This window comes from Poromitra crassiceps, assembly GCF_964638095.1.
Source record: "Poromitra crassiceps genome assembly, chromosome: 2".
NCBI lineage: Eukaryota > Metazoa > Chordata > Actinopteri > Beryciformes > Melamphaidae > Poromitra > Poromitra crassiceps.
The window spans coordinates 29420094-29445818 of NC_139624.1; the positions used below are offsets into that span (position 1 = coordinate 29420094).

The following is a 25725-nucleotide window of genomic DNA, read 5'->3' on the forward strand; positions in this document are numbered from 1 at the left end:
AGGCGATAAGCTGTGGTAGTAAGCCGAGAACTGCATTTTAAAACTAAAATATAACTGTGTGTTGCAGATGGGCATAGAGCAGTCCTGACAGCGGGGCTTTTACACAGTTCTCACTGTCTGTCAATGCTGGGCTGACGGCTTTTTGCCTACACGATGCGCGCGCAGCTCAATGTTGACAAGCTGTATAAGGGGTCTATAGAGCACCGCTGGAATCAGTCCGGAAGTAGCATGCTGGATCTTCAGGGGAAAAGTCTATGGGGTTTTAGAATGGGGAATTCACTTAAATGCATAAAATAAGGTCTGTGGTCAACAAAAGGTTATGGGAGTGATAATTTGTGTTCAGCAGGATTATCTTCACAAACGTGAATCACTTTTATGACTTTTGAAATGTAAATGCGTTTTTTTAAACGCAATTTTCAGAAAACGCTCCAAAAGGCATATTCATGTTTGTGAAGATTATCTTGCTCAACACAAATTACCAATCCCATAAACCTTTGTTAACCACAGACCTTATTTTATGCATTTAAGTGAAATGCCCATTCTAAAACCCCATTCACTTTTCCCTTGAAGATCCAACATCATGTCCGGGACCTCCGCCTTCCGCCTCCAAAAATACGTCCTCCCTGCGGTGTCTCTATAATACACACATGCATGCAGGTATGTGCCTTTTCCTGCTTTCAAGTGCTTTTGGAGAAAAAGAGGTGAACTATCTGGTGGAGGTGCAGCCTTCCCCAGCAGGGTGTGTTTACAGAGGAAGAGAGCGTGTCATTCTTTGTTCTTCTTGACGCACGTTTCCCCAGACCTCAAACACTTCAGGTTATCATCACATACACTACTGCCTTGTACCATTGTCCATCGCTACACCCTGGAATTTCAATCTAAACGTGGAGCTTTTATGGCTGTATAAATGTTCCAAATATTCGCCTACATTCCTGAAGACTTTGTAGATGTACATATGGTGTTTGACTCTTCATCTGCCGATCATTGCTCAAAGGACAGTTTTTCTTCAGCATTCACAAAGTTTGGTCATACAAATGTTTTACAGCTTAATACCAATGACAACACACACTCCATCATAAGCCCTTTCAATACAGTATGTTGACTTGTTATAATGTAGTACTACTACTACTACTTCAACTACCGGTACTACTAACTACAGTAACTGCTCCTACTATACTACTACTATTACTACTACTACTACTACTACTACTACTAGTAGTAGTAATAATAATAATAATAATAATAATAATAATACTAATATTAATATTATTATTATTATTATTATTATTAATAATAATAATAATAATAATAATACTCTTCTTCTTCTTCGTCTTCTTTTGGCTGCTCCCGTTAGGGGTCGCCACAGCGGATCATCTGTTTCCATCTCTTCCTGTCCTCTGCATCTTCCTCTGTGGCGCCAACCACCCGCATGTCCTCCCTCACCACATCCATAAACCTCCTCTTTGGCCTTCCTCTTTTCCTCTTGCCTGGCAGCTCCATCTTCAGCATTCTTCTCCCGACATAACCATACTAATAATAATAAGGATGAAGATAAATCCCATCTGGAGAAACATTGTGTTCTAAGCCTGCCTTTTAATGACTCATACTTTATAACGCATTAGAATCTATTACTGCTGCATGCCCTCAGTAAGGTATGCTAAACTGTAGCACATGATATATGTTTTGCTCAGATTTATTACAACATGCTCAGAATCTCATGTTTTGTATGTCAGGGTGACTGCCTTTTTTGACATTTGGATCACTGATTTGGGCTTACACTGTCTTATGGCAGCAGGGTATATGTCCCATGCTTTTCCTGCAGTACATTTCATGTGGAAAAGATTTAAACACAGCATAACATTTCACTCTGTGAAATAAATCTGCCATAGACACTTTGTCTGGAGGAGGCAGTCTGTGAGTTGTAGTCCATTGTGTGAGTTGATGGAAGATGAAGGAGGCAGTCTGTGAGTTGTAGCACGTTGTATGAGTTGGTGGGAGATGAAAGAGGCAGTATTGGTGTTGTAGTCTGTTGTGTGAGTTGATGGAAGATGAAGGAGGCAGTCTGTGAGTTGTAGCACGTTGTATGAGTTGGTGGGAGATGAAAGAGGCAGTATTGGTGTTGTAGTCTGTTGTGTGAGTTGATAGGAGAGGTGTTTTTCAAGTTGGCACAAACTGGAATGATGTTTTGCTTTGGATGGCGTTATTGTTGGCAAATTGGGTTGTAGGTGTAGCACACACACACACACACACACACACACACACACACACACACACACACACACACACACACACACACACACACACACACACACACACACACACACACACACACACACACACACACACAGATAAATTAATGCCTTTGACCTGTGTTTATTTTGTGCTATGTGTGATGCTTTGCCCAGGCAGTTCTGCTTAGAACACTGCCCAGCTAAAACTAGAAGCAATTCAAAGCATGTACTGTATTATCCTTCCTCACCTATTATCATACAGTATCAGCATTGATTAGTTGACATTATTATTAGTAGACATTTCCTTAATGTTAATGCACCAACAAATAAAAAATAAAGATTGTTCACGAGTGCCAAATCTCGAGTCCAAGTCGAATCTCAAGTCTTTTGAGGACGAGTCTCAAGTCATTGTTTGTGTGACTTAAGTGCGACTCTAGTCTAAGTCGCAAGTCCAAGTCCTCATCTCTGATGTACACACACACATGCACACACGCACACACATGCACGCACCCGCGTGCGCACACACACAGACACGTGGGCTGGTTGTGGGCTGTAGGTCTAACGCGGTGTCTCTCTCTCACGGTGTCTCTCTCCCAGGACGGGGGGAGTCTGGTGGACTCCACTGGGGCTCTGCGCCTCCCGCTCTATACTGCCTGGCTGGAGCTCAATCAGAAGGAGGTAACCTCTGACCCCTAGCCTAGTCTGCATCTGGTGCTGCTTTTTGTGCTTCTAGTTGGGTCCACTGGACTAACTCTACATGCTTACCTCTCATCTTCAGAGGTAACATGGCCTCTCTAGTGTTAGTTCTAGTTTGGTCTGGCTCTAGTCGGGTTCTGATCTGCTGATGGTCCGGTCTGGTCTGGTCTGGTCTGTAGAGCTGGCTGTAGTGCTGTGTTGTTTTTTCATTGTGGTGTGGCTCTGGTGTGTGCTTTTCTGGTTCTGGTTTGGCTGTAGAAGGTTTTCTGGACGTGGTTTCGTCTGGTCCGGCTTGGCTTGCTTCTATCTCTGTTGTCTGACTCTTGTCTTGATCTGAGGTGTTAAGCCCCAGACACACCAAGTCGACAGTCGGCCGTCGGCCATGTCTGGGCATCAGTCGCTCTAGTCACTGCGGTGTGTCCAATACCGTTACAATACCTTTAGCTCTAGTCTGCTTTGACAGCAGCTTGTGGCGGCTTTTCCAGCCAATTTCTCAGTTGGTGAGAGAAATCACTCTGATTGGCTGGTCAGGCGTAGCAAAACAGCGCAGAACGTTTCTCCTGCGCTGTTTTGCTACACACACAAAACGCTCTGCTCATTTTCAGTGTTCACACTTTTACATGCCATCCCTGGGAGTTTATTGTCTTCTAATAAACTATGAAATAAAATCAACTTCATCTTATCTGATATTTCCAAAACACGGATATTTTCACGACGACGTGCCTTTGGGAAAGTCCATTGACCCTGTCGTTGCATGATATCATCCGTTTAGTGCGTTTTCTCCTTATTTTTCATCTCCACCTCTTCCTTTCTTCTTCCACATGCAAAAGACCAGACAAGGGCTGACAACGCCAGTGCCATTTTCCACTTTTTATCAGACATACTCTCCATTAGAAGTAGCTATATTATGAAACTGTTTAAGTGAGTGAAATGGTAGGTAAACACTGTTTTGTTTCATGAATTAGGTCAGGTTCTGGAATTAGGCATACGTTCTGCAGGTGCAGAACGTATGCGTTAGTTGCCTGTTTTCATGTTTGCGGTGTGCCCTGACAGACGTGAGGTAACGCATTGGTCGGGCTTTTGTCCGTTCTAGTTCTCCCAGTGTGTCTGGGGCTTTAGTCTGTTCTAGTTCTCCTGGTGTGTCTGGGGCTTTAGTCCTTTCTAGTTCTCCCGGTGTGTCTGGGGCTTTAGTCCGTTCTAGTTCTCCCGGTGTGTCTGGGGCTTTAGTCCGTTCTAGTTCTCCTGGTGTGTCTGGGGCTTTAGTCTGTTCTAGTTCTCCTGGTGTGTCTGGGGCTTTAGTCCGTTCTAGTTCTCCTGGTGTGTCTGGGGCTTTAGTCTGTTCTAGTTCTCCTGGTGTGTCTGGGGCTTTAGTCCTTTCTAGTTCTCCTGGTGTGTCTGGGGCTTTAGTCCGTTCTAGTTCTCCTGGTGTGTCTGGGGCTTTAGTCCTTTCTAGTTCTCCTGGTGTGTCTGGGGCTTTAGTCCTTTCTAGTTCTCCCGGTGTGTCTGGGGCTTTAGTCCGTTCTAGTTCTCCTGGTGTGTCTGGGGCTTTAGTCCGTTCTAGTTCTCCTGGTGTGTCTGGGGCTTTAGTCCTTTCTAGTTCTCCCGGTGTGTCTGGGGCTTTAGTCCGTTCTAGTTCTCCTGGTGTGTCTGGGGCTTTAGTCCGTTCTAGTTCTCCTGGTGTGTCTGGGGCTTTAGTCCGTTCTAGTTCTCCTGGTGTGTCTGGGGCTTTAGTCCGTTCTAGTTCTCCCGGTGTGTCTGGGGCTTTAGTCTGTTCTAGTTCTCCTGGTGTGTCTGGGGCTTTAGTCTGTTCTAGTTCTCCCGGTGTGTCTGGGGCTTTAGTCTGTTCTAGTTCTCCCAGTGTGTCTGGGGCTTTAGTCCGTTCTAGTTCTCCCGGTGTGTCTGGGGCTTTAGTCTGTTCTAGTTCTCCTGGTGTGTCTGGGGCTTTAGTCTGTTCTAGTTCTCCCGGTGTGTCTGGGGCTTTAGTCTGTTCTAGTTCTCCCAGTGTGTCTGGGGCTTTAGTCTGTTCTAGTTCTCCCGGTGTGTCTGGGGCTTTAGTCCTTTCTAGTTCTCCTGGTGTGTCTGGGGCTTTAGTCCGTTCTAGTTCTCCCAGTGTGTCTGGGGCTTTAGTCCGTTCTAGTTCTCCCGGTGTGTCTGGGGCTTTAGTCTGTTCTAGTTCTCCCAGTGTGTCTGGGGCTTTAGTCCGTTCTAGTTCTCCCGGTGTGTCTGGGGCTTTAGTCCGTTCTAGTTCTCCCGGTGTGTCTGGGGCTTTAGTCTGTTCTAGTTCTCCCGGTGTGTCTGGGGCTTTAGTCTGTTCTAGTTCTCCCGGTGTGTCTGGGGCTTTAGTCCGTTCTAGTTCTCCCGGTGTGTCTGGGGCTTTAGTCTGTTCTAGTTCTCCCGGTGTGTCTGGGGCTTTAGTCTGTTCTAGTTCTCCCGGTGTGTCTGGGGCTTTAGTCCGTTCTAGTTCTCCCGGTGTGTCTGGGGCTTTAGTCTGTTCTAGTTCTCCCGGTGTGTCTGGGGCTTTAGTCCTTTCTAGTTCTCCCAGTGTGTCTGGGGCTTTAGTCCTTTCTAGTTCTCCCAGTGTGTCTGGGGCTTTAGTCTGTTCTAGTTCTCCCGGTGTGTCTGGGGCTTTAGTCTGTTCTAGTTCTCCCGGTGTGTCTGGGGCTTTAGTCCGTTCTAGTTCTCCTGGTGTGTCTGGGGCTTTAGTCTGTTCTAGTTCTCCCGGTGTGTCTGGGGCTTTAGTCCGTTCTAGTTCTCCTGGTGTGTCTGGGGCTTTAGTCCGTTCTAGTTCTCCTGGTGTGTCTGGGGCTTTAGTCTGTTCTAGTTCTCCCGGTGTGTCTGGGGCTTTAGTCCTTTCTAGTTCTCCCGGTGTGTCTGGGGCTTTAGTCTGTTCTAGTTCTCCCGGTGTGTCTGGGGCTTTAGTCTGTTCTAGTTCTCCTGGTGTGTCTGGGGCTTTAGTCTGTTCTAGTTCTCCCGGTGTGTCTGGGGCTTTAGTCCTTTCTAGTTCTCCCGGTGTGTCTGGGGCTTTAGTCTGTTCTAGTTCTCCCGGTGTGTCTGGGGCTTTAGTCCGTTCTAGTTCTCCCAGTGTGTCTGGGGCTTTAGTCCGTTCTAGTTCTCCCGGTGTGTCTGGGGCTTTAGTCTGTTCTAGTTCTCCCGGTGTGTCTGGGGCTTTAGTCTGTTCTAGTTCTCCCGGTGTGTCTGGGGCTTTAGTCCGTTCTAGTTCTCCTGGTGTGTCTGGGGCTTTAGTCCTTTCTAGTTCTCCCGGTGTGTCTGGGGCTTTAGTCCTTTCTAGTTCTCCCGGTGTGTCTGGGGCTTTAGTCTGTTCTAGTTCTCCTGGTGTGTCTGGGGCTTTAGTCCGTTCTAGTTCTCCTGGTGTGTCTGGGGCTTTAGTCCTTTCTAGTTCTCCCGGTGTGTCTGGGGCTTTAGTCCTTTCTAGTTCTCCCGGTGTGTCTGGGGCTTTAGTCCGTTCTAGTTCTCCTGGTGTGTCTGGGGCTTTAGTCCTTTCTAGTTCTCCCGGTGTGTCTGGGGCTTTAGTCCTTTCTAGTTCTCCCGGTGTGTCTGGGGCTTTAGTCCTTTCTAGTTCTCCCGGTGTGTCTGGGGCTTTAGTCCTTTCTAGTTCTCCCGGTGTGTCTGGGGCTTTAGTCCTTTCTAGTTCTCCCGGTGTGTCTGGGGCTTTAGTCCTTTCTAGTTCTCCCGGTGTGTCTGGGGCTTTAGTCCTTTCTAGTTCTCCCGGTGTGTCTGGGGCTTTAGTCCTTTCTAGTTCTCCTGGTGTGTCTGGGGCTTTAGTCCTTTCTAGTTCTCCCGGTGTGTCTGGGGCTTTAGTCCTTTCTAGTTCTCCCGGTGTGTCTGGGGCTTTAGTCTGTTCTAGTTCTCCCAGTGTGTCTGGGGCTTTAGTCCTTTCTAGTTCTCCCGGTGTGTCTGGGGCTTTAGTCCTTTCTAGTTCTCCTGGTGTGTCTGGGGCTTTAGTCCGTTCTAGTTCTCCTGGTGTGTCTGGGGCTTTAGTCCTTTCTAGTTCTCCCGGTGTGTCTGGGGCTTTAGTCTGTTCTAGTTCTCCCAGTGTGTCTGGGGCTTTAGTCCTTTCTAGTTCTCCCGGTGTGTCTGGGGCTTTAGTCCTTTCTAGTTCTCCTGGTGTGTCTGGGGCTTTAGTCCTTTCTAGTTCTCCCGGTGTGTCTGGGGCTTTAGTCCTTTCTAGTTCTCCTGGTGTGTCTGGGGCTTTAGTCCTTTCTAGTTCTCCTGGTGTGTCTGGGGCTTTAGTCTGTTCTAGTTCTCCTGGTGTGTCTGGGGCTTTAGTCCGTTCTAGTTCTCCCGGTGTGTCTGGGGCTTTAGTCCGTTCTAGTTCTCCCGGTGTGTCTGGGGCTTTAGTCCGTTCTAGTTCTCCCGGTGTGTCTGGGGCTTTAGTCCTTTCTAGTTCTCCCGGTGTGTCTGGGGCTTTAGTCCTTTCTAGTTCTCCCGGTGTGTCTGGGGCTTTAGTCCTTTCTAGTTCTCCCGGTGTGTCTGGGGCTTTAGTCTGTTCTAGTTCTCCTGGTGTGTCTGGGGCTTTAGTCTGTTCTAGTTCTCCCGGTGTGTCTGGGGCTTTAGTCCGTTCTAGTTCTCCCGGTGTGTCTGGGGCTTTAGTCCGTTCTAGTTCTCCCGGTGTGTCTGGGGCTTTAGTCCGTTCTAGTTCTCCTGGTGTGTCTGGGGCTTTAGTCCTTTCTAGTTCTCCTGGTGTGTCTGGGGCTTTAGTCTGTTCTAGTTCTCCCGGTGTGTCTGGGGCTTTAGTCCGTTCTAGTTCTCCCGGTGTGTCTGGGGCTTTAGTCCGTGCTAGTTCTCCCAGTGTGTCTGGGGCTTTAGTCCGTTCTAGTTCTCCTGGTGTGTCTGGGGCTTTAGTCCGTTCTAGTTCTCCTGGTGTGTCTGGGGCTTTAGTCCGTTCTAGTTCTCCCGGTGTGTCTGGGGCTTTAGTCCGTTCTAGTTCTCCCGGTGTGTCTGGGGCTTTAGTCCTTTCTAGTTCTCCTGGTGTGTCTGGGGCTTTAGTCCTTTCTAGTTCTCCTGGTGTGTCTGGGGCTTTAGTCCGTTCTAGTTCTCCTGGTGTGTCTGGGGCTTTAGTCCGTTCTAGTTCTCCCGGTGTGTCTGGGGCTTTAGTCCTTTCTAGTTCTCCCGGTGTGTCTGGGGCTTTAGTCCTTTCTAGTTCTCCTGGTGTGTCTGGGGCTTTAGTCCGTTCTAGTTCTCCCGGTGTGTCTGGGGCTTTAGTCCGTTCTAGTTCTCCCGGTGTGTCTGGGGCTTTAGTCCTTTTTAGTTCTCCCGGTGTGTCTGGGGCTTTAGTCTGTTCTAGTTCTCCCAGTGTGTCTGGGGCTTTAGTCCTTTCTAGTTCTCCCGGTGTGTCTGGGGCTTTAGTCCTTTCTAGTTCTCCTGGTGTGTCTGGGGCTTTAGTCCGTTCTAGTTCTCCCGGTGTGTCTGGGGCTTTAGTCTGTTCTAGTTCTCCCAGTGTGTCTGGGGCTTTAGTCCTTTCTAGTTCTCCCGGTGTGTCTGGGGCTTTAGTCCTTTCTAGTTCTCCTGGTGTGTCTGGGGCTTTAGTCCTTTCTAGTTCTCCCGGTGTGTCTGGGGCTTTAGTCCTTTCTAGTTCTCCTGGTGTGTCTGGGGCTTTAGTCCTTTCTAGTTCTCCTGGTGTGTCTGGGGCTTTAGTCTGTTCTAGTTCTCCTGGTGTGTCTGGGGCTTTAGTCCGTTCTAGTTCTCCCGGTGTGTCTGGGGCTTTAGTCCGTTCTAGTTCTCCCGGTGTGTCTGGGGCTTTAGTCCGTTCTAGTTCTCCCGGTGTGTCTGGGGCTTTAGTCCTTTCTAGTTCTCCCGGTGTGTCTGGGGCTTTAGTCCTTTCTAGTTCTCCCGGTGTGTCTGGGGCTTTAGTCCTTTCTAGTTCTCCCGGTGTGTCTGGGGCTTTAGTCTGTTCTAGTTCTCCTGGTGTGTCTGGGGCTTTAGTCCGTTCTAGTTCTCCCGGTGTGTCTGGGGCTTTAGTCCGTTCTAGTTCTCCCGGTGTGTCTGGGGCTTTAGTCCGTTCTAGTTCTCCTGGTGTGTCTGGGGCTTTAGTCCTTTCTAGTTCTCCTGGTGTGTCTGGGGCTTTAGTCTGTTCTAGTTCTCCCGGTGTGTCTGGGGCTTTAGTCCGTTCTAGTTCTCCCGGTGTGTCTGGGGCTTTAGTCCGTGCTAGTTCTCCCAGTGTGTCTGGGGCTTTAGTCCGTTCTAGTTCTCCTGGTGTGTCTGGGGCTTTAGTCCGTTCTAGTTCTCCTGGTGTGTCTGGGGCTTTAGTCCGTTCTAGTTCTCCCGGTGTGTCTGGGGCTTTAGTCCTTTCTAGTTCTCCCGGTGTGTCTGGGGCTTTAGTCCTTTCTAGTTCTCCTGGTGTGTCTGGGGCTTTAGTCCTTTCTAGTTCTCCTGGTGTGTCTGGGGCTTTAGTCCGTTCTAGTTCTCCTGGTGTGTCTGGGGCTTTAGTCCGTTCTAGTTCTCCCGGTGTGTCTGGGGCTTTAGTCCTTTCTAGTTCTCCCGGTGTGTCTGGGGCTTTAGTCCTTTCTAGTTCTCCTGGTGTGTCTGGGGCTTTAGTCCGTTCTAGTTCTCCCGGTGTGTCTGGGGCTTTAGTCCTTTCTAGTTCTCCTGGTGTGTCTGGGGCTTTAGTCCGTTCTAGTTCTCCCGGTGTGTCTGGGGCTTTAGTCTGTTCTAGTTCTCCCGGTGTGTCTGGGGCTTTAGTCCTTTCTAGTTCTCCTGGTGTGTCTGGGGCTTTAGTCCGTTCTAGTTCTCCTGGTGTGTCTGGGGCTTTAGTCCGTTCTAGTTCTCCCGGTGTGTCTGGGGCTTTAGTCCTTTCTAGTTCTCCCGGTGTGTCTGGGGCTTTAGTCCTTTCTAGTTCTCCTGGTGTGTCTGGGGCTTTAGTCCGTTCTAGTTCTCCCGGTGTGTCTGGGGCTTTAGTCCTTTCTAGTTCTCCTGGTGTGTCTGGGGCTTTAGTCCGTTCTAGTTCTCCCGGTGTGTCTGGGGCTTTAGTCCTTTCTACGGTAGTTCTCCTGGTGTGTCTGGGGCTTTAGTCCGTTCTAGTTCTCCCGGTGTGTCTGGGGCTTTAGTCCTTTCTAGTTCTCCTGGTGTGTCTGGGGCTTTAGTCCTTTCTAGTTCTCCCGGTGTGTCTGGGGCTTTAGTCAGGATGTGATGTGACGTCCTGGCCTTGGCTTCCGAAAAGACTGTCATTGTTCTATTATCTTATAATGGCAATGAAAACAGAACTCTTACGTGCTTTGGGTAACCTGGACCTCACTGTCTCAGTGTGCTTCACTCTGGTGTGACATGTTCCCAGTTAAAGAGATGCAGATGCGAGACTGTGATGAATATTTGATTTTATTTTATTTTGAGTGCTTTCATTTCACCAGAGGGGTCAGAGGCGCGTGATTTCTAACCCCACATAGGATAAGCAATAACCACGCCCTGTGGAACACTGGAGGGCACGCAGCCCAGCGATTTCATGAACCAACTGAATAGCTCTTGAGAACGGACAGCGATTTTGAGAGCGGACATTGAAATGAATTATGGTCACCTACCTTCCTTAGCATAGTAATAATAATAATAAGCATAATAATTGTAATCTACACAATGTACACAATCTACAAAAACATGCAATAATATAAACAGTGTTGTGTTCACGTTCATAGCTCATATAATATAATGTATCATATCATTAATTTCAAGCTCAATTCTTACCCAGAGAAAAGGTACAGCACTGAAAATGTAACAAGCAATAGTTTTTTAACATCTTTATTTTAAAAGATGAAAAACCCCAGGTGCTTTAGTCCCAAGCTTCAATGCTCCTGGCCAATCCCGGCGCCACAGGGCGTGGTTATTGCTTATCCTATGTGGGGTTAGAAATCACGCGTCAGAGGCACCTGGAGCAGGCTGGGACACTTTGACAGGGATAGATGCTGTGAATCAGAGTCCAACTGCATTCAGTAGTTGCTACAGTAAATCGCACCATACCTCTTTTTGGCTTGGTTTAGTAGTTTTGCATGTAAGTGATTCTACACTCTAGAAATGCAATGTTCCACCTGTCTCAATGTTTGCTCTCTGAAGTGTCACTCTGAAATTCAAAGCAGGACAGTGGAGGTTGAAATGGACGTCTCTGTTGAGTCTACTTCCAGTGATAGACACGCACGCACGCACGCACGCACGCATACACACACACACACACACACACACACACACACACACACACACACACACACACACACACACACACACACACACACAAAACAAACTCCTTCTTGTATATGCAATGGAGCAAAACACGCTCACACACTCACACAGACATACACGTGCTGATGACATATTTACAATAATAGGTCTAGTTGCTCAGGAACAGATGGCAGCATTATTACTAGAAGGAATTTTAACTCCTACTACGCAATGTGCACTCTCTCTCTCTCCCCCCCACATACACTCACTCTCTCTCTCTCTCTCTCCCCCACATACACTCACTCTCTCTCTCTCTGTCTCTCTCTCTCTCTCCCCCCACATACACTCACTCTCTCTCTCTCTCTCTGTCTCTCTCTCTCTCTCTCTCCCCCCACATACACTCTCTCTCTCACTCTCTCTCTCCCCCACATGCACTCACTCTCTCTCTCTCTCTCCCCCCCACATACACTCACTCTCTCTCTCTCTCTCTCTCCCCCACATACACTCTCTCTCTCGCTCTCTCTCTCCCCCACATACACTCTCTCTCTTGCTCTCTCTCTCCCCCACATACACTCACTCTCTCTCTCTCTCTCTCCCCCACATACACTCTCTCTCTCGCTCTCTCTCTCCCCCACATACACTCTCTCTCTCGCTCTCTCTCTCCCCCACATACACTCACTCTCTCTCTCCCCCCCACATACACTCTCTCTCTCGCTCTCTCTCTCCCCCACATACACTCACTCTCTCTCTCTCTCTCTCCCCCCCACATACACTCACTCTCTCTCTCTCCCCCACATACACTCACTCTCTCTCTCTCTCTCTCTCACACACACACACACACACACACACACACACACACACACACACACACACACACACACACACAATCTCTCTTTCTCTCCCTCTCTGTTCCTCTGCTTTTCTTTCTCTCTCTTTCTCTATATAAACTACAAAGGTAGATAAACTGCACATAGCTACACATGGATTTTGGACATTGTATAGCAGAAATGAAACAATAACAATGTTTACTTCTTGTCTGTCGCCTCTCATTGACTTCCTCCTCCATTGAGGTTCATCAGGTGCGGTAAACACTGTGGTGCCTTGGCAGACAGACAGACAAGTAGACAGAGAGACAGACAGGCAGACAGACAGACAAGTAGACAGAGAGACAAGTAGACAGAGAGACAGACAGGCAGACAGACAGACAAGTAGACAGAGAGACAAGTAGACAGAGAGACAGACAGGCAGACAGACAGACAAGTAGACAGAGAGACAGACAGGCAGACAGACAGACAGACAAGTAGACAGAGAGACAAGTAGACAGAGAGACAAGTAGACAGAGAGACAGACAAGTAGACAGAGAGACAGGGAGACAGAGAGACAGACAAGTAGACAGAGAGACAGACAAGTAGACAGAGAGACAGACAAGTAGACAGAGAGACAAGTAGACAGAGAGACAGACAAGTAGACAGAGAGACAGGGAGACAGTGAGACAGACAAGTAGACAGGCAGGTAGCAGGTAGACAGACAGACAGACAGACAGGCAGGTAGACAGACAAGTACAGGCAGGTAGCAGGTAGACAGACAGACAGGCAGGTAGACAGACAAGTAGACAGGCAGGTAGCAGGTAGACAGACAGACAGGCAGGTAGACAGACAGACAGGCAGGTAGACAGACAGACAGGCAGGTAGACAGACAGGCAGGTAGCAGGTAGACAGACAGACAGGGGAGCTGTGCTTGTGTTTTCCTTGGCAGCGACACAGTGGGACGGAGCAGTGATTCTGTCAGGCAGGATTAGCCGAGCTCAGAAAACTCCAGGACGGCTCTGTAATGACTTGAGCATTGACAGTGAATCCCTTCCGGCTCATCACAGCTTCACATTGAGTTTGAGAAGATTCTTATATTGTTTATATCTTTAATCCTCACTTGTATCACTCTTGGATTTAATTATTATATCCTTTGTGGGTATGTATGAGTGGGAGAATTAACTAAATCATAAACTGAGACATTGAAGACTGCTTCAGGCACTCATTTTAACCTTCTTAACACAAGTACGTTTGTGTGCGTGTGTGTGTGTATGTGTGTGTGTATGTGTGTGTGTGTGTGTGTGTGTGTGTGTGTGTGTGTGTGTGTGCGTGCGCGCGCGCACATGAATGTGTGTGCCTGTGCTTGAGTGCGTGTGTGTGCGTGTGTGCATGTGTATGCCCGTGCGTGTGTGTGTGTGTGTGTGTGTGTGTGCGTGTGTGTGTGTGTGCATGTGTGTGTGTGTGTGTGTGCATGCGTGCGTGCGTGCGTGCATGTGTGAATGTGTCTGTGTGTGTGCATGCATGTAGGTGAGTGATTAGCCAGTCAGTAGGAACAGCAGATGTGTAGACAAGTGTGTCATTCGGCAATGAAGATAAATCTGTCACTGCAGACCACCTTCATACACGACTGCCTATCTCACTACCTCTCTCTCTCTCTCTCTCTCACACCCTCTCGCCCCCCCTCTCTCACCCTCTCTCTCTCTCCCCCTCTCCCTCTCCCTCTCTCTCCACCCCCTCCCATTGTGCCATTCCCTGCTTTCCTGTAGGGTGTGTGTGTGTGTGTGTGTGTGTGTGTGTGTGTGTGTGTGTGTGTGTGTGTGTGTGTCACTGAAAGCAGGAGATTTCACACACCTCACCTAGCATGACCTAAACCTCATATTAAAAAGAGAGAGAGAGTTGGGAGGGAAGGAAGACAGGAATGAAAAAGAGAAAGGAGGGATCGAATGGGAGAAGAGAAGTTGGGTGACTCAGAGACATGAGTGTAAGAAAGAAAGAAAGAAAGAAAGAAAGAAAGAAAGAAAGAAAGAAAGAAAGAAAGAGACAATCAGATAATTTGTCGTCTGTATTTTATGTGGTTTGCAAACCACATGTATTTGTAAAACAATCAAAAATGAAAGACAACTTGATGAAAAAATAAACAGGTCGTTCCCCATTTAAAGAAACTGATTAAGAATAAAACCAAAGAATAAAACAGGTAAAATAAGTGAAATCGATCAAACCTGTGAGTAAAAACATGCTGTGAGAAATGGTTTAAAAGCTGACATCAAGGAGAAGGTGATCTCTGATGTTTCTACAGACCAGTAGTCATATTTGTACATGATCTCTCTGGGTTCCCAAACTTAAGAATGCCACAGTCCACTTTGAAATATTCCGGGGCCCACCCAACCTTTTAATCACAACTCTGATCAACACACAAGACGAGGATGATACTCTGTGTTTTTTTTTATATTACCGTAATTCTGCCAATAAGAGCCCGGGCGCTTATTATGCTAAATCAACTTGGTCTCCGGGACGGTAAAGGGAAGACAGGTGGCAATTAGAGTCAGGCGGTTATTTTCATTTTGACATAATTGAGCCAGGCGATTATTATTTTTTGAACAGAAATTCCTGCTCAGCAAAAATTAAAAGTATCAAATTGCTTATTTAAACCAGTGAGATAGTACTTAGTACACACAAGAGGGTAGGTACAGGCAGCTTTGAACATGCCTAAAATTGTACAATGGACTGGAATGAACGGAAACAATAGCCTTCATCTTCATCATCATCATCCAACTACGTTACGGTATCAGTTCATTGCTCTCCTCTTCTCCCTCTACCAAGCAGCCATACCACATTTTAAACAAGTAACATTAGTCTACCGCTCACACATTCAGTTGTTTGTGTTTCATTGGAAATAAGTCATAGCAACATCATTAGTCTTGCTTGCCAGACTCTCCCAGCAAAGCAATGTACTTGCTTTTCTCCGCTGTAGAAGGCACGCTAACGTAGCTACCAAGCTACCCAAACAGCACTGCAGCACTAGACAAAACAAGCAGACTTACCAAATACCGGTAGGTAGACGCCAAGTTTCCAATACATGTCCAGTATAATGGGTATAATCCATACTGCATTTATGATCGCTGTTCCGCTGAGAGAAATGCAACATGTAACATGCAACATGAAACTTCCGCCTGACTTCCTCCAAAACAACGTCATTACCGTAAGTGACTGAATTTATTCAACACAAAAACATACAGTACAAACAAACCATATTTATTCTAATAAACGCCCCGGCGGCAAAATGAGTCAGACGCTTATTATGCTAAATCAACTTGGACCCGGCGGGAAATGGAAGACCCGGCGGCAATTAAAGTAGGCTACAGGCGCTTATTGGAAGAATTACAGTAGGCCTATATATTTTTATTTCATTAACAGAGCATGTGAACTTTAATTCAATTAATAATCCATCCACATACAAAAACATTTCAGCAAAATACACCAAAGCAGATTGCCAACATTTTCTCCCCCCTTAAAATGTGATGAACAACAACAGAAGAAATCAATCCACAAGCTAAAAATGCTACGTTATCTGTAAAGGGGAGACTGGTGGGTATCTATTGATTGAATCAATTTTCATTCAGATAAATTGAGCTGAGACGTCAAGGGACTCCTTTGAAATAGATTTCCCTCGCCCAAATTTACCCCCCTCCCGGCAAACTGGTAACCTGCTTCACAAATTGGCTTCACCAATGGATGCCTCAGATGTTCTAGTTTCTTCTGATAACAGGATCTTTAAATCTTTAAAAATGCTTTAGAAATGACCGTGCTACAGCCATTTGATTGCCCACGAAAATCGGGAGTGTTGGCAGACCACTTGCGGCCCACCTGCAGTACCTCCACGGCCCACTAGTCGGCCGCGGCCCACAGTTTTGGGAATGATTGTTGTAGATGATCTCTCTGATGTAGTAGTCATATTTGTAAATGTGTAGCAGAAACGTTCTCAAGCCCTTCCAGGTGGGATAGGGTTACCCTCACCTGGGCTGCTGCCTCGTCCACACTGCTGTTTTGCTGCTTAAAAGCCACGGGTCCACAAAGGCTGCTGTCCATCTGTTACACTGAGAGATAGGAGTGTGATGAGAGCAAGACCACAGCAGTAACATATAGGCTTGAACATGGGGCATTGTAGCTTTGTTAAGTTGTGTAAGGCCTCTGGGAACTCTGTGTGTGTGTGTGTGTGTGTGTGTGTGTGTGTGTGTGTGTGTGTGTGTGTGTGTGTGTGTGTGTGTGTGTGTGTGTGTGTGTGTTTGAATTATTCACACTTCTAGGTTTACATAGCCGGAGGGTAGGTGAGGTAATGTGGACATGACAGAGTCTGTTCCTACCAGAGGGAGGGAGGGACATGACAGGGCCAAAATGCGACTTGACACACTCGCTCACTCACTCTCACACACACACACACACACACACACACACACACACACACACACACACACACACACACACACACACACACACACACACACACACACACACACACACACACACACACACCTATTATGTGTTTGTAGCAGTGGTTTCTGAGATTTTGTTTAGGTTCAACGTCCATTTCTATTTTGCTGCTAGATTTCGTAGCACTAAAGTTGTTTTTATACAGACACCTCATGATGATAAAAGTTGTTGTTATACAGACACCTCATGATGATAAAAGTTATTCTTATACAGACACCTCATGATGATAAAAGTTGTTCTTATACAGACACCTCATGATGATAAAAGTTGTTTTTATACAGACACCTCATGATGATAAAAGTTGTTTTTATACAGACACCTCATGATGATAAAAGTTGTTATTATACAGACACCTCATGATGATAAAAGTTGTTCTTATACAGACACCTCATGATAATAAAAGTTGTTATTATACAGACACCTCATGATGATAAAAGTTGTTTTTATACAGACACCTCATGATGATAAAAGTTGTTTTTATACAGACACCTCATGATGATAAAAGTTGTTCTTATACAGACACCTCATGATGATAAAAGTTGTTATTATACAGACACCTCATGATAATACAAGTTGTTATTATACAGACACCTCATGATGATAAAAGTTGTTTTTATACAGACACCTCATGATAATAAAAGTTGTTATTATACAGACACCTCATGATGATAAAAGTTGTTCTTATACAGACACCTCATGATGATAAAAGTTGTTTTTATACAGACACCTCATGATGATAAAAGTTGTTCTTATACAGACACCTCATGATAATACAAGTTGTTATTATACAGACACCTCATGATGATAAAAGTTGTTATTATACAGACACCTCATGATGATAAAAGTTATTCTTATACAGACACCTCATGATGATAAAAGTTGTTTTTATACAGACACCTCATGATGATAAAAGTTGTTTTTATACAGACACCTCATGATGATAAAAGTTGTTGTTATACAGACACCTCATGATGATAAAAGTTGTTATTATACAGACACCTCATGATGATAAAAGTTATTCTTATACAGACACCTCATGATGATAAAAGTTGTTGTTATACAGACACCTCATGATGATAAAAGTTGTTTTTATACAGACACCTCATGATGATAAAAGTTGTTTTTATACAGACACCTCATGATGATAAAAGTTGTTCTTATACAGACACCTCATGATGATAAAAGTTATTCTTATACAGACACCTCATGATGATAAAAGTTGTTATTATACAGACACCTCATGATAATACAAGTTGTTATTATACAGACACCTCATGATGATAAAAGTTGTTTTTATACAGACACCTCATGATGATAAAAGTTGTTATTATACAGACACCTCATGATAATACAAGTTGTTTTTATACAGACACCTCATGATGATAAAAGTTGTTTTTATACAGACACCTCATGATGATAAAAGTTGTTCTTATACAGACACCTCATGATGATAAAAGTTGTTATTATACAGACACCTCATGATGATAAAAGTTGTTATTATACAGACACCTCATGATAATACAAGTTGTTATTATACAGACACCTCATGATGATAAAAGTTGTTATTATACAGACACCTCATGATAATACAAGTTGTTATTATACAGACACCTCATGATGATAAAAGTTGTTTTTATACAGACACCTCATGATGATAAAAGTTGTTATTATACAGACACCTCATGATGATAAAAGTTGTTTTTATACAGACACCTCATGATGATAAAAGTTGTTGTTATACAGACACCTCATGATGATAAAAGTTGTTTTTATACAGACACCTCATGATGATAAAAGTTGTTTTTATACAGACACCTCATGATAATAAAAGTTGTTATTATACAGACACCTCATGATGATAAAAGTTGTTTTTATACAGACACCTCATGATGATAAAAGTTGTTATTATACAGACACCCCATGATGATAAAAGTTGTTCTCATACAGACACCTCATGATGATAAAAGTTGTTTTTATACAGACACCTCATGATGATAAAAGTTGTTGTTATACAGACACCTCATGATGATAAAAGTTGTTTTTATACAGACACCTCATGATGATAAAAGTTGTTGTTATACAGACACCTCATGATAATAAAAGTAAAATTTGCAAACATTTACTTATTTGTTTGTGGTGGATGGAATTCACCACAAAGCATCAGGGGAAGACATTTTCAAATATCCATCAGGCGAGAGTAGTTTAGACAGAGAGAGAGAGAGAGAGAGAGAGAGAGAGAGAGGGAGAGAGAGGGAGAGAGAGGGGGGGAGAAAGAGAGAGAAACAATGGCATTTCCTCAGTCAAACCCAAATACAATAAAAGGCAGTGTGCCGCTCTCTTCCTTTATTATCAAAATGAACCGCGTGGCCGCCTGCACCTCCGCTTGCTGCTTCCTACACGCACACGCACACACACGCACACACACACACACACACACACACGCACACACACACGCACACACACACACACACACACACACACACACGCTCACACACACACACACACACACACACGCACACACACACACACACGCACACACGCACGCACACACAAACACACGCACGCACACACACACGCACGCACGCACACACACGCACACACACACACACACACACACACGCATGAGCACGCACGCACACACACACACACACACGCACGCACACACACACACACACACACACACACGTACACACACACACACACACACACTCAAGCACACACGTTTACACACATTCTGCAGACACCGTTCCCATTAGAGATGCGTGGATGAGCTTTTATGCCACCCTAATCTGCGTGTAGGCATGAGCCGTCCGCTCGCCATAAATCCGTGCAAATTATTTTGTACTATTTATAGATCCGCGCCCGCCGCCGTGCACCCGAAATTTCACAAGCTATGAGCGATTTGGGTAGATGAACTTACTGTTTCTGCTGCTGTCGGTGCGATCGATCGCTGCGGCTGCAGTCCACTCCAAATAAACCTCCATGCTGTATTATACTCCAGTCCAGCACTTGCCCATGTAGCTTAGGCTAACGCTATAGCTTTAAGTTTAGATCAAGACTGGCTTGACCTGCATGGGAAAATAATACTAGCGCGTTGCGTCTTCTCTTCCAACGTGTCTTCAGTGGCGATTCCTGTTTGACGTCCTGGTGACATCAGTGACCATATAAGGAGTTAAGAATGAAGGCATCCCATCGCGTGGCTATTTGTTTACTACTGCCTTGGGTCCTTGAGGGTCCTTGCCATCTAACAATAGGCGGCTAACATAGGTGGCTAACATGTGCCTGATGAAAAATGAAGCTTAAAATACGTTCATAGACTAGATAACGTAATTAATATTAATGTTCCTCATTAATGATACATAATTTCACCCACCCGCAACCCAAAAATAAATTCTCCCCCTTTTTGCTGGGGACCTCCTGGAACAACACAGTCTCACAGAAAATTGTATAATACCAACGATATGGACCAACGTTGCTATTTTACAATTTCGGCTTGAAAATTGTAAAATAGTAACGTTCTGAGATTTTAGGGTTAGGATTAGAGTAGGGGGAGGGGTTAGAAACAGAAAATCTCCGTAAAACACGCCCAAACCACGCCCACCGCTGTAGACACATACGTTCCCATTTTACAATTTCTTAGCCGACATTGTAAAATACCAACGTTTGTCCACAAACGTTGCTATTTTACAATTTTTTGGGAGATCGGGTTGCCTGGAACCCCCCCCGAAGGACCCCTGGTGGTCCCCGGACCACACTTTGGGAACCACTGTCCAGACACACACACACACACACACGTCATTCGTTTTGACAGTGTTTTTCACTGAGCTGTGGTACCGTGTTCTGCATGTAAGTCGATCCGAGCAGCGAGGCTCATGATCCCGGCCGCGGGGCTGCTTGACTTGTCATGTTGGCTTTGACAGACAGCCCATGGTAATAGAGGTGTCAGTGTGTGTGTGTGTGTGTGTGAGTGTGTCTGTGTGTGTGTGTGGAGGGAGTGAGAGGAGAGGGCGTGTGTGTGTGTGTGTGTGTGTGTGTGTGTGTGTGTCTGTGTCTGTCTGTGTCTGTGTGTGTGTGTGTGTGTCAGTGTGTGTCTGTGTGTGGAGTAGGGCTGCACGATATGAGGAAAAGCTGCGATGTGCGATAACACTGTTCAATATTGCGATGACGAAATGACCTGCGATAAATAAAAAAATGCTATCAACAAAAATATTAATGGGTAGGGGTGCTCCGATCCGGCTAAGCCACGATTCGATCCGATTCCGATTCCTGGGGTCACGATCCGATTCCAGAATCGATTCTCGATTCCAACTATTCTCCATTCCAGAATCTAGAATCGATTCTCAATTATGTAGTTTTATATTGCAATAACACACAAAGGTAAATCTAAAACAAAAAATGACAAATGTATTAATGCTGAACTTCAAATTCAACTTCTGAAGTATTACAGTGCTTCAAAATTCATTTTGCAATATGAGTGTGTTAATTTAAGCATACGTATCAGTAAGTGGCACGGGATTCTCAAAGCCTGTGTTGAGGGTCATACGAACAAAAATGCACTCTTGAAGCAAAAAAAAATCCAAAACCAACAAGTTAATTATTTACATTTTTACTTCAATGTAGAACAGTCATTTCTTACACATGAGATTACTTTTAGCCTTTTAGTCATAACGATTATTGAAAGATATTCCATATTCCAGACTGAAATGTTATAACAGAAGTGGAGTATTGGCCAGAATGACATGAACATTTGGACACTTATTCAGCCGGTATCTTGCATGTTGCGTTCAGGTACACTGTAAAAAAAAGTGCGATAACACGTGACTTTTGCGATGTGTTCATTGCGCATTTTCATATCGCGATGACGATGAAAATACGATTAATTAGTGTGGAGGGAGTGAGAGGAGAGGGAGTGTGTGTGTGTGTGTGTGTGTGTGTGTGTGTGTGTGTGTGTGTGTCTGTGTGTGTGCTTTGGTGGGTCATGTGAGGCGTCTGTATGTGTTTGTGTGATGGGGAAATGTAAAAGTAGTGTTGTGGGGCTATAATAAATGTTACAAGGCCGGACTAAGCCCTCCGCTCAAGTCCAATCTTAGTGTGTGTGTGTGTGTGTGTGTGTGTGTGTGTGTGTGTGTGTGTGTGTGTGTGTGTGCGCCTGTGTTCTCTGCCCTTCTCCTCTTTGTGGGTAACCACGGGGATCAAGTGTGTTCCCATGGCAGCCGCAAGTCTATCGCCCCCAGAGACGAGACTTTAGAGATGAACGGGGGAATTGTCAACACCCCAGAGAGAGAGAAAGAGAGAGAGAGAGAGAGAGAGAGAGAGAGAGAGAGGGAGAGAGAGAGAGAGAGAGAGAGGGGGGGGGGGGTGTAAATAAGAGACTCTCATGGGGCCCCTCAAAATGAGGACCAAGTGCACTTTAAAATGAGAGGTCAGGAAGTAGACTGAAACTGTAGACAATTCTAGCTACAGCATAGCTAACATGCACACACACACACACACACACACACACACACACACACACACACACTCCCCTGCATGGAATATGTAATGACACTTAGTTTGCCATATCAGGAATGTGATTTTGATATTGTTTGCAGTTCAGTGAAAGTGATTGGCATCTAGAAACATGTCTTGGTCGATGCTACAGGTGGTCTTATTGGTTGGGCTATGATGAGCAAGGGTCGTCCTTTTCATAACCTCAGCAGGGAAGACTGAGATATTACATTATCAGTGGGTAGGACATCCTCATTGCTCTATGACATGACTAGGGATGGGAATCGAGAACCGGTTCTTGTTGAGAACCGGGTCCCAGTGGATCGATTCCTTGGAATCGTTAGCCAACGTCCTGAACGATTCCACTATCGATTCCATGCGCGATGACGTCACACGCTGCGACACGCACGCAACGCAGCCTTGTTTTGTTTCCAGCCACCATGGCTCTAGGCAGAAGCAAAACGATGACCACAGTGCCACTTGCAATGCTTGCAAAACCTCTATTTCGTCAAAGGGGGGAAATACTAGCAATATGCAGAAACATTTGTCCACACAGCATGCAATAATTTTGGAGGAATGTCACGTTTTTGTGCTACGGAGTGACGAGAACGTGGCTAACAGCAGCGCGGCTAACGTTAGCGCGTCATCTGTTAATATGGAGAGTAAACTCCTCCAGACCCTGTCTATTGTGTAAACCAGATTTCACCAATACTCCATTTCCATCCATTTAATTTAGAGGATGATGACGTTCAGAGTCAGACTGGTTCAGAGGCTGGTAGTCGCTCTGGGTCAGAGGCTGCAGCGAGTACTTCTTGTGCTGCGTACTTCTAGCCCCTCCATTCACCCAGGCAGGGAAGAGTAAAATGACCGAGGCGAGGGTAAACGAATGTCCCCGAGCAGTGACTAAGTTTGTCTGACATGCCAGCTAAAGTAAAATGTCCAAAGTTGCATGTTGTCATTCTAACCACTAGTTCTGTTTCATTCATTCCCACTATATATTTTCTATAGGGAGATGACAAAGATGCTCAACCCAAAATACAAACCCCCAAACAAAGCCAGTTTAACAGACACACTGATCCCTGCTTGGTATGGGATTGAAAAGAGCAATCTGATCTCAGAGCTGAATAATAATACATAATTATAATAATAATAATCTCAAAGAAAATTAATGTTAATAAACCCGTTTGTACTCTTTTTTTTCCCTTGCCCAATGAGAATCGATAAGAGAATCGATAAGGAATCGGATCGATAAGCAGAATCGAAAATGGAATCGGAATCGCTAAAATCTTATCAATTCCCATCCCTAGACATGACTGATGATGATCTCAGTAGGTCCTTGATATCATCAGTGCTCTGTGACATCACCGATGATGTCAGAAGGTCCATGACATCATCGATGCCAACCCGGGCCGTGACCTACTGAATCGTGAGTGACCATAAAACATTTCAGTTGGAGAAAAAAAAAAAAACAGGGGGAAAAAATTGAAAATTTGATTTTTTTCCCCCCTGTTGTTATTTTTTGTTTTTGCTCCAAGTGAAATGTTTTATGGTCACTCATGATCCAGTAGGTCACAGGTTGGATTGGTTCCAGCCTTCAAACTCTTTATATAAGGATTTTTCTAAATGTCTATGGAGAAAATGAATGGGGATCTCACTTCTGGGGCTGGAAATGTCACGGAAAGTCACGTGACTGTTTAGCTCCATTACCCCATACAAATAGGCACATAACTGGAACCTTTCTAACTCTGTGTGTGTGTGTGTGTGTGTGTGTGTGTGTGTGTGTGTGTGTGTGTGTGTGTGTGTGTGTGTGTGTGTGTGTGTGTGCGTGCGTGCGTGCGTGCGTGCGTGTGTGTGTGACACATCTGAGTCTGGCTCAGACTACAGGAGTTTTGGCCCGAGCCGATTCACCCCTCCGGAGAATCTGAGGAGAAATGTGGCCTGGCAGCTTGGTCGGTCCCGATGTTTAGCACAGATTATCTGCTCATGTCAGATCTGCTCTCATCATATTTTGAGATTATAGATAATCTATCTATCTGTGAAGATTCTCCTTATGTGCGTGATGCAACCAGATTTCAAAATCGGTTAGGATTTTCAAACTCCCTGTAGTCTGAGCTCAGCTTTTAGGCTATTCTATGTGATCTTGACATATTTTTCTGAGTCTCGCTTGGAGGTCCGCCTCCCACTTTGAAAACCCCTGTTATAGACAGACACACCACACACATCCCCTGTCTAGTTTAGCACTGACACTGTGTGTGTGTGTGTGTGTGTGTGTGTGTGTGTGTGTGCGTGCGTGCGTGCGTGCGTGCGTGCGTGCGTGCGTGCGTGCGTGCGTGCGTGCGTCCGTCCGTCCGTCCGTCCGTCCGTCCGTCCGTCTGTCTGTCTTTTGGTTGTGTGGGACCCTTATGCACCACATCTTGGTGTCTTTCTCTCTCTCTCTCTGTCTCTCTCTTTCTCTGTCTCTCTGTCTCTCTTTCTCCGTTTCTCTCTCTCTTTCTCTGTCTGTCTGTCTCTCTCTCTGTCTCTCTCTTTCTCTGTCTCTCTGTCTCTCTTTCTCTGTTTCTCTCTCTCTCTCTCTCTCTCTCTTTCTCTGTCTGTCTCTCTCTCTCTCTGTCTCTGTCTCTGTCTCTGTCTCTGTCTCTCTCTCTCTCTCTCTGTCTCTCTGTCTCTCTTTCTCCGTTTCTCTCTCTCTCTCTCTCTTTCTCTGTCTGTCTGTCTCTGTCTCTGTCTCTCTCTCTCTCTCCCCGGTCTCCTTTTGTCTGGCTCATTCTCGGTCTCTTTTCTCTCCCTTGAGTCTCTCTCTCTTGCTCTATCTCAATCTGTCTTTATCTCTTCCCTACCTTGCTTGACTGAACTCAAAAGGCATGATAAGATCATAATTCAACTACTTTAGATTCCTTTGTTAGGTACGCCTATTCACTGAGTGCTGTTCTCCATTTGAGACAAATTACCTTTTATGGCCCTTGAAAGACTTTTTGTAGGCCTTATCACACTTTCCCACTCATGTACCTGCCTCTAACACATAGAATCTACTCTTAATTTAGTATAGTATTCTTTTTTTAATGTGATTTCAGCTTACTTTTAATGCCCGTGTGAATCATATTCACTTTACCTGCCTTCTGGAAACAAGCAAGCTTTTCTAAGCTCTAGTTTTATGCCAGTAGATAATAATCACTGGAGAGAGACTGGGGAGATTGCAAAGGGAAACATGAGTTGGACTAAGGGCAGATTGCCCCCCAACTAACCAACTTGTTGTTGAAACAGTGGTCTTCTTACTGTGCGGTGTGACGGTGTCAACATTTCTTCCTGCATCAGACTGTGTGCTCGGTTGGTTTCTGATCAAAAACGTTCCACCGGCACAGGTGGCTCAGTGGTTAGCACGGTTGCCTCACAGCATGAAGGTCCCGGGTTCGAATCCCGGTCTGTCCCAGGTCTTTTCTGTGTAGAGTTTGCATGTTCTCCCCGTGGGTTTTCTCCGGGTGCTCCGCTTTCCTCCCACCATCAAAGACATGTATGTTAGGGTTAATACTCCTGTCAGTGGCCCTGACCAAGGCACTGGCAAAAGAACTGGAGTTGGTCCTGGCTGCCCTCTGCTCCTAGTTCTAGGAAGGTTCCTAGTAGAGGATGGGTCAAATGCAGAGGATGAATTTCCCCATGGGGATAAATAATGGATAACTTAACGTAACTATTTCCTTCACCCAGACACACTGGAACAAATCCCCCAGGCTCCAACGAACCACCCTACGGTGGCCCACTGGGGACAGTAGAGGTATTCTTCACATGGGACTCTTTGACAACAGTGAAGCAAAGAATGCAAAGAATTGCGGCCCTTATATAATTGGGGTTTCCCCCCCCCATTT

At 45.6% G+C, this 25725-nt stretch overlaps 1 protein-coding gene across 1 annotated transcript in view; it reads left to right on the forward strand.

Moving 5' to 3' along the window:
* The window catches only part of celsr1a (cadherin EGF LAG seven-pass G-type receptor 1a), a gene marked incomplete at its 5' end in the record, with an annotated part of 247920 nt that overhangs the window by 163033 nt on the left and 59162 nt on the right, over positions 1 to 25725 (forward strand). The window contains one exon of the mRNA XM_083655165.1: positions 2829 to 2909. Coding sequence (XP_083511291.1) covers positions 2829 to 2909 — 81 coding nt within the window. The remainder of the gene's footprint in view (positions 1 to 2828; positions 2910 to 25725) is intronic.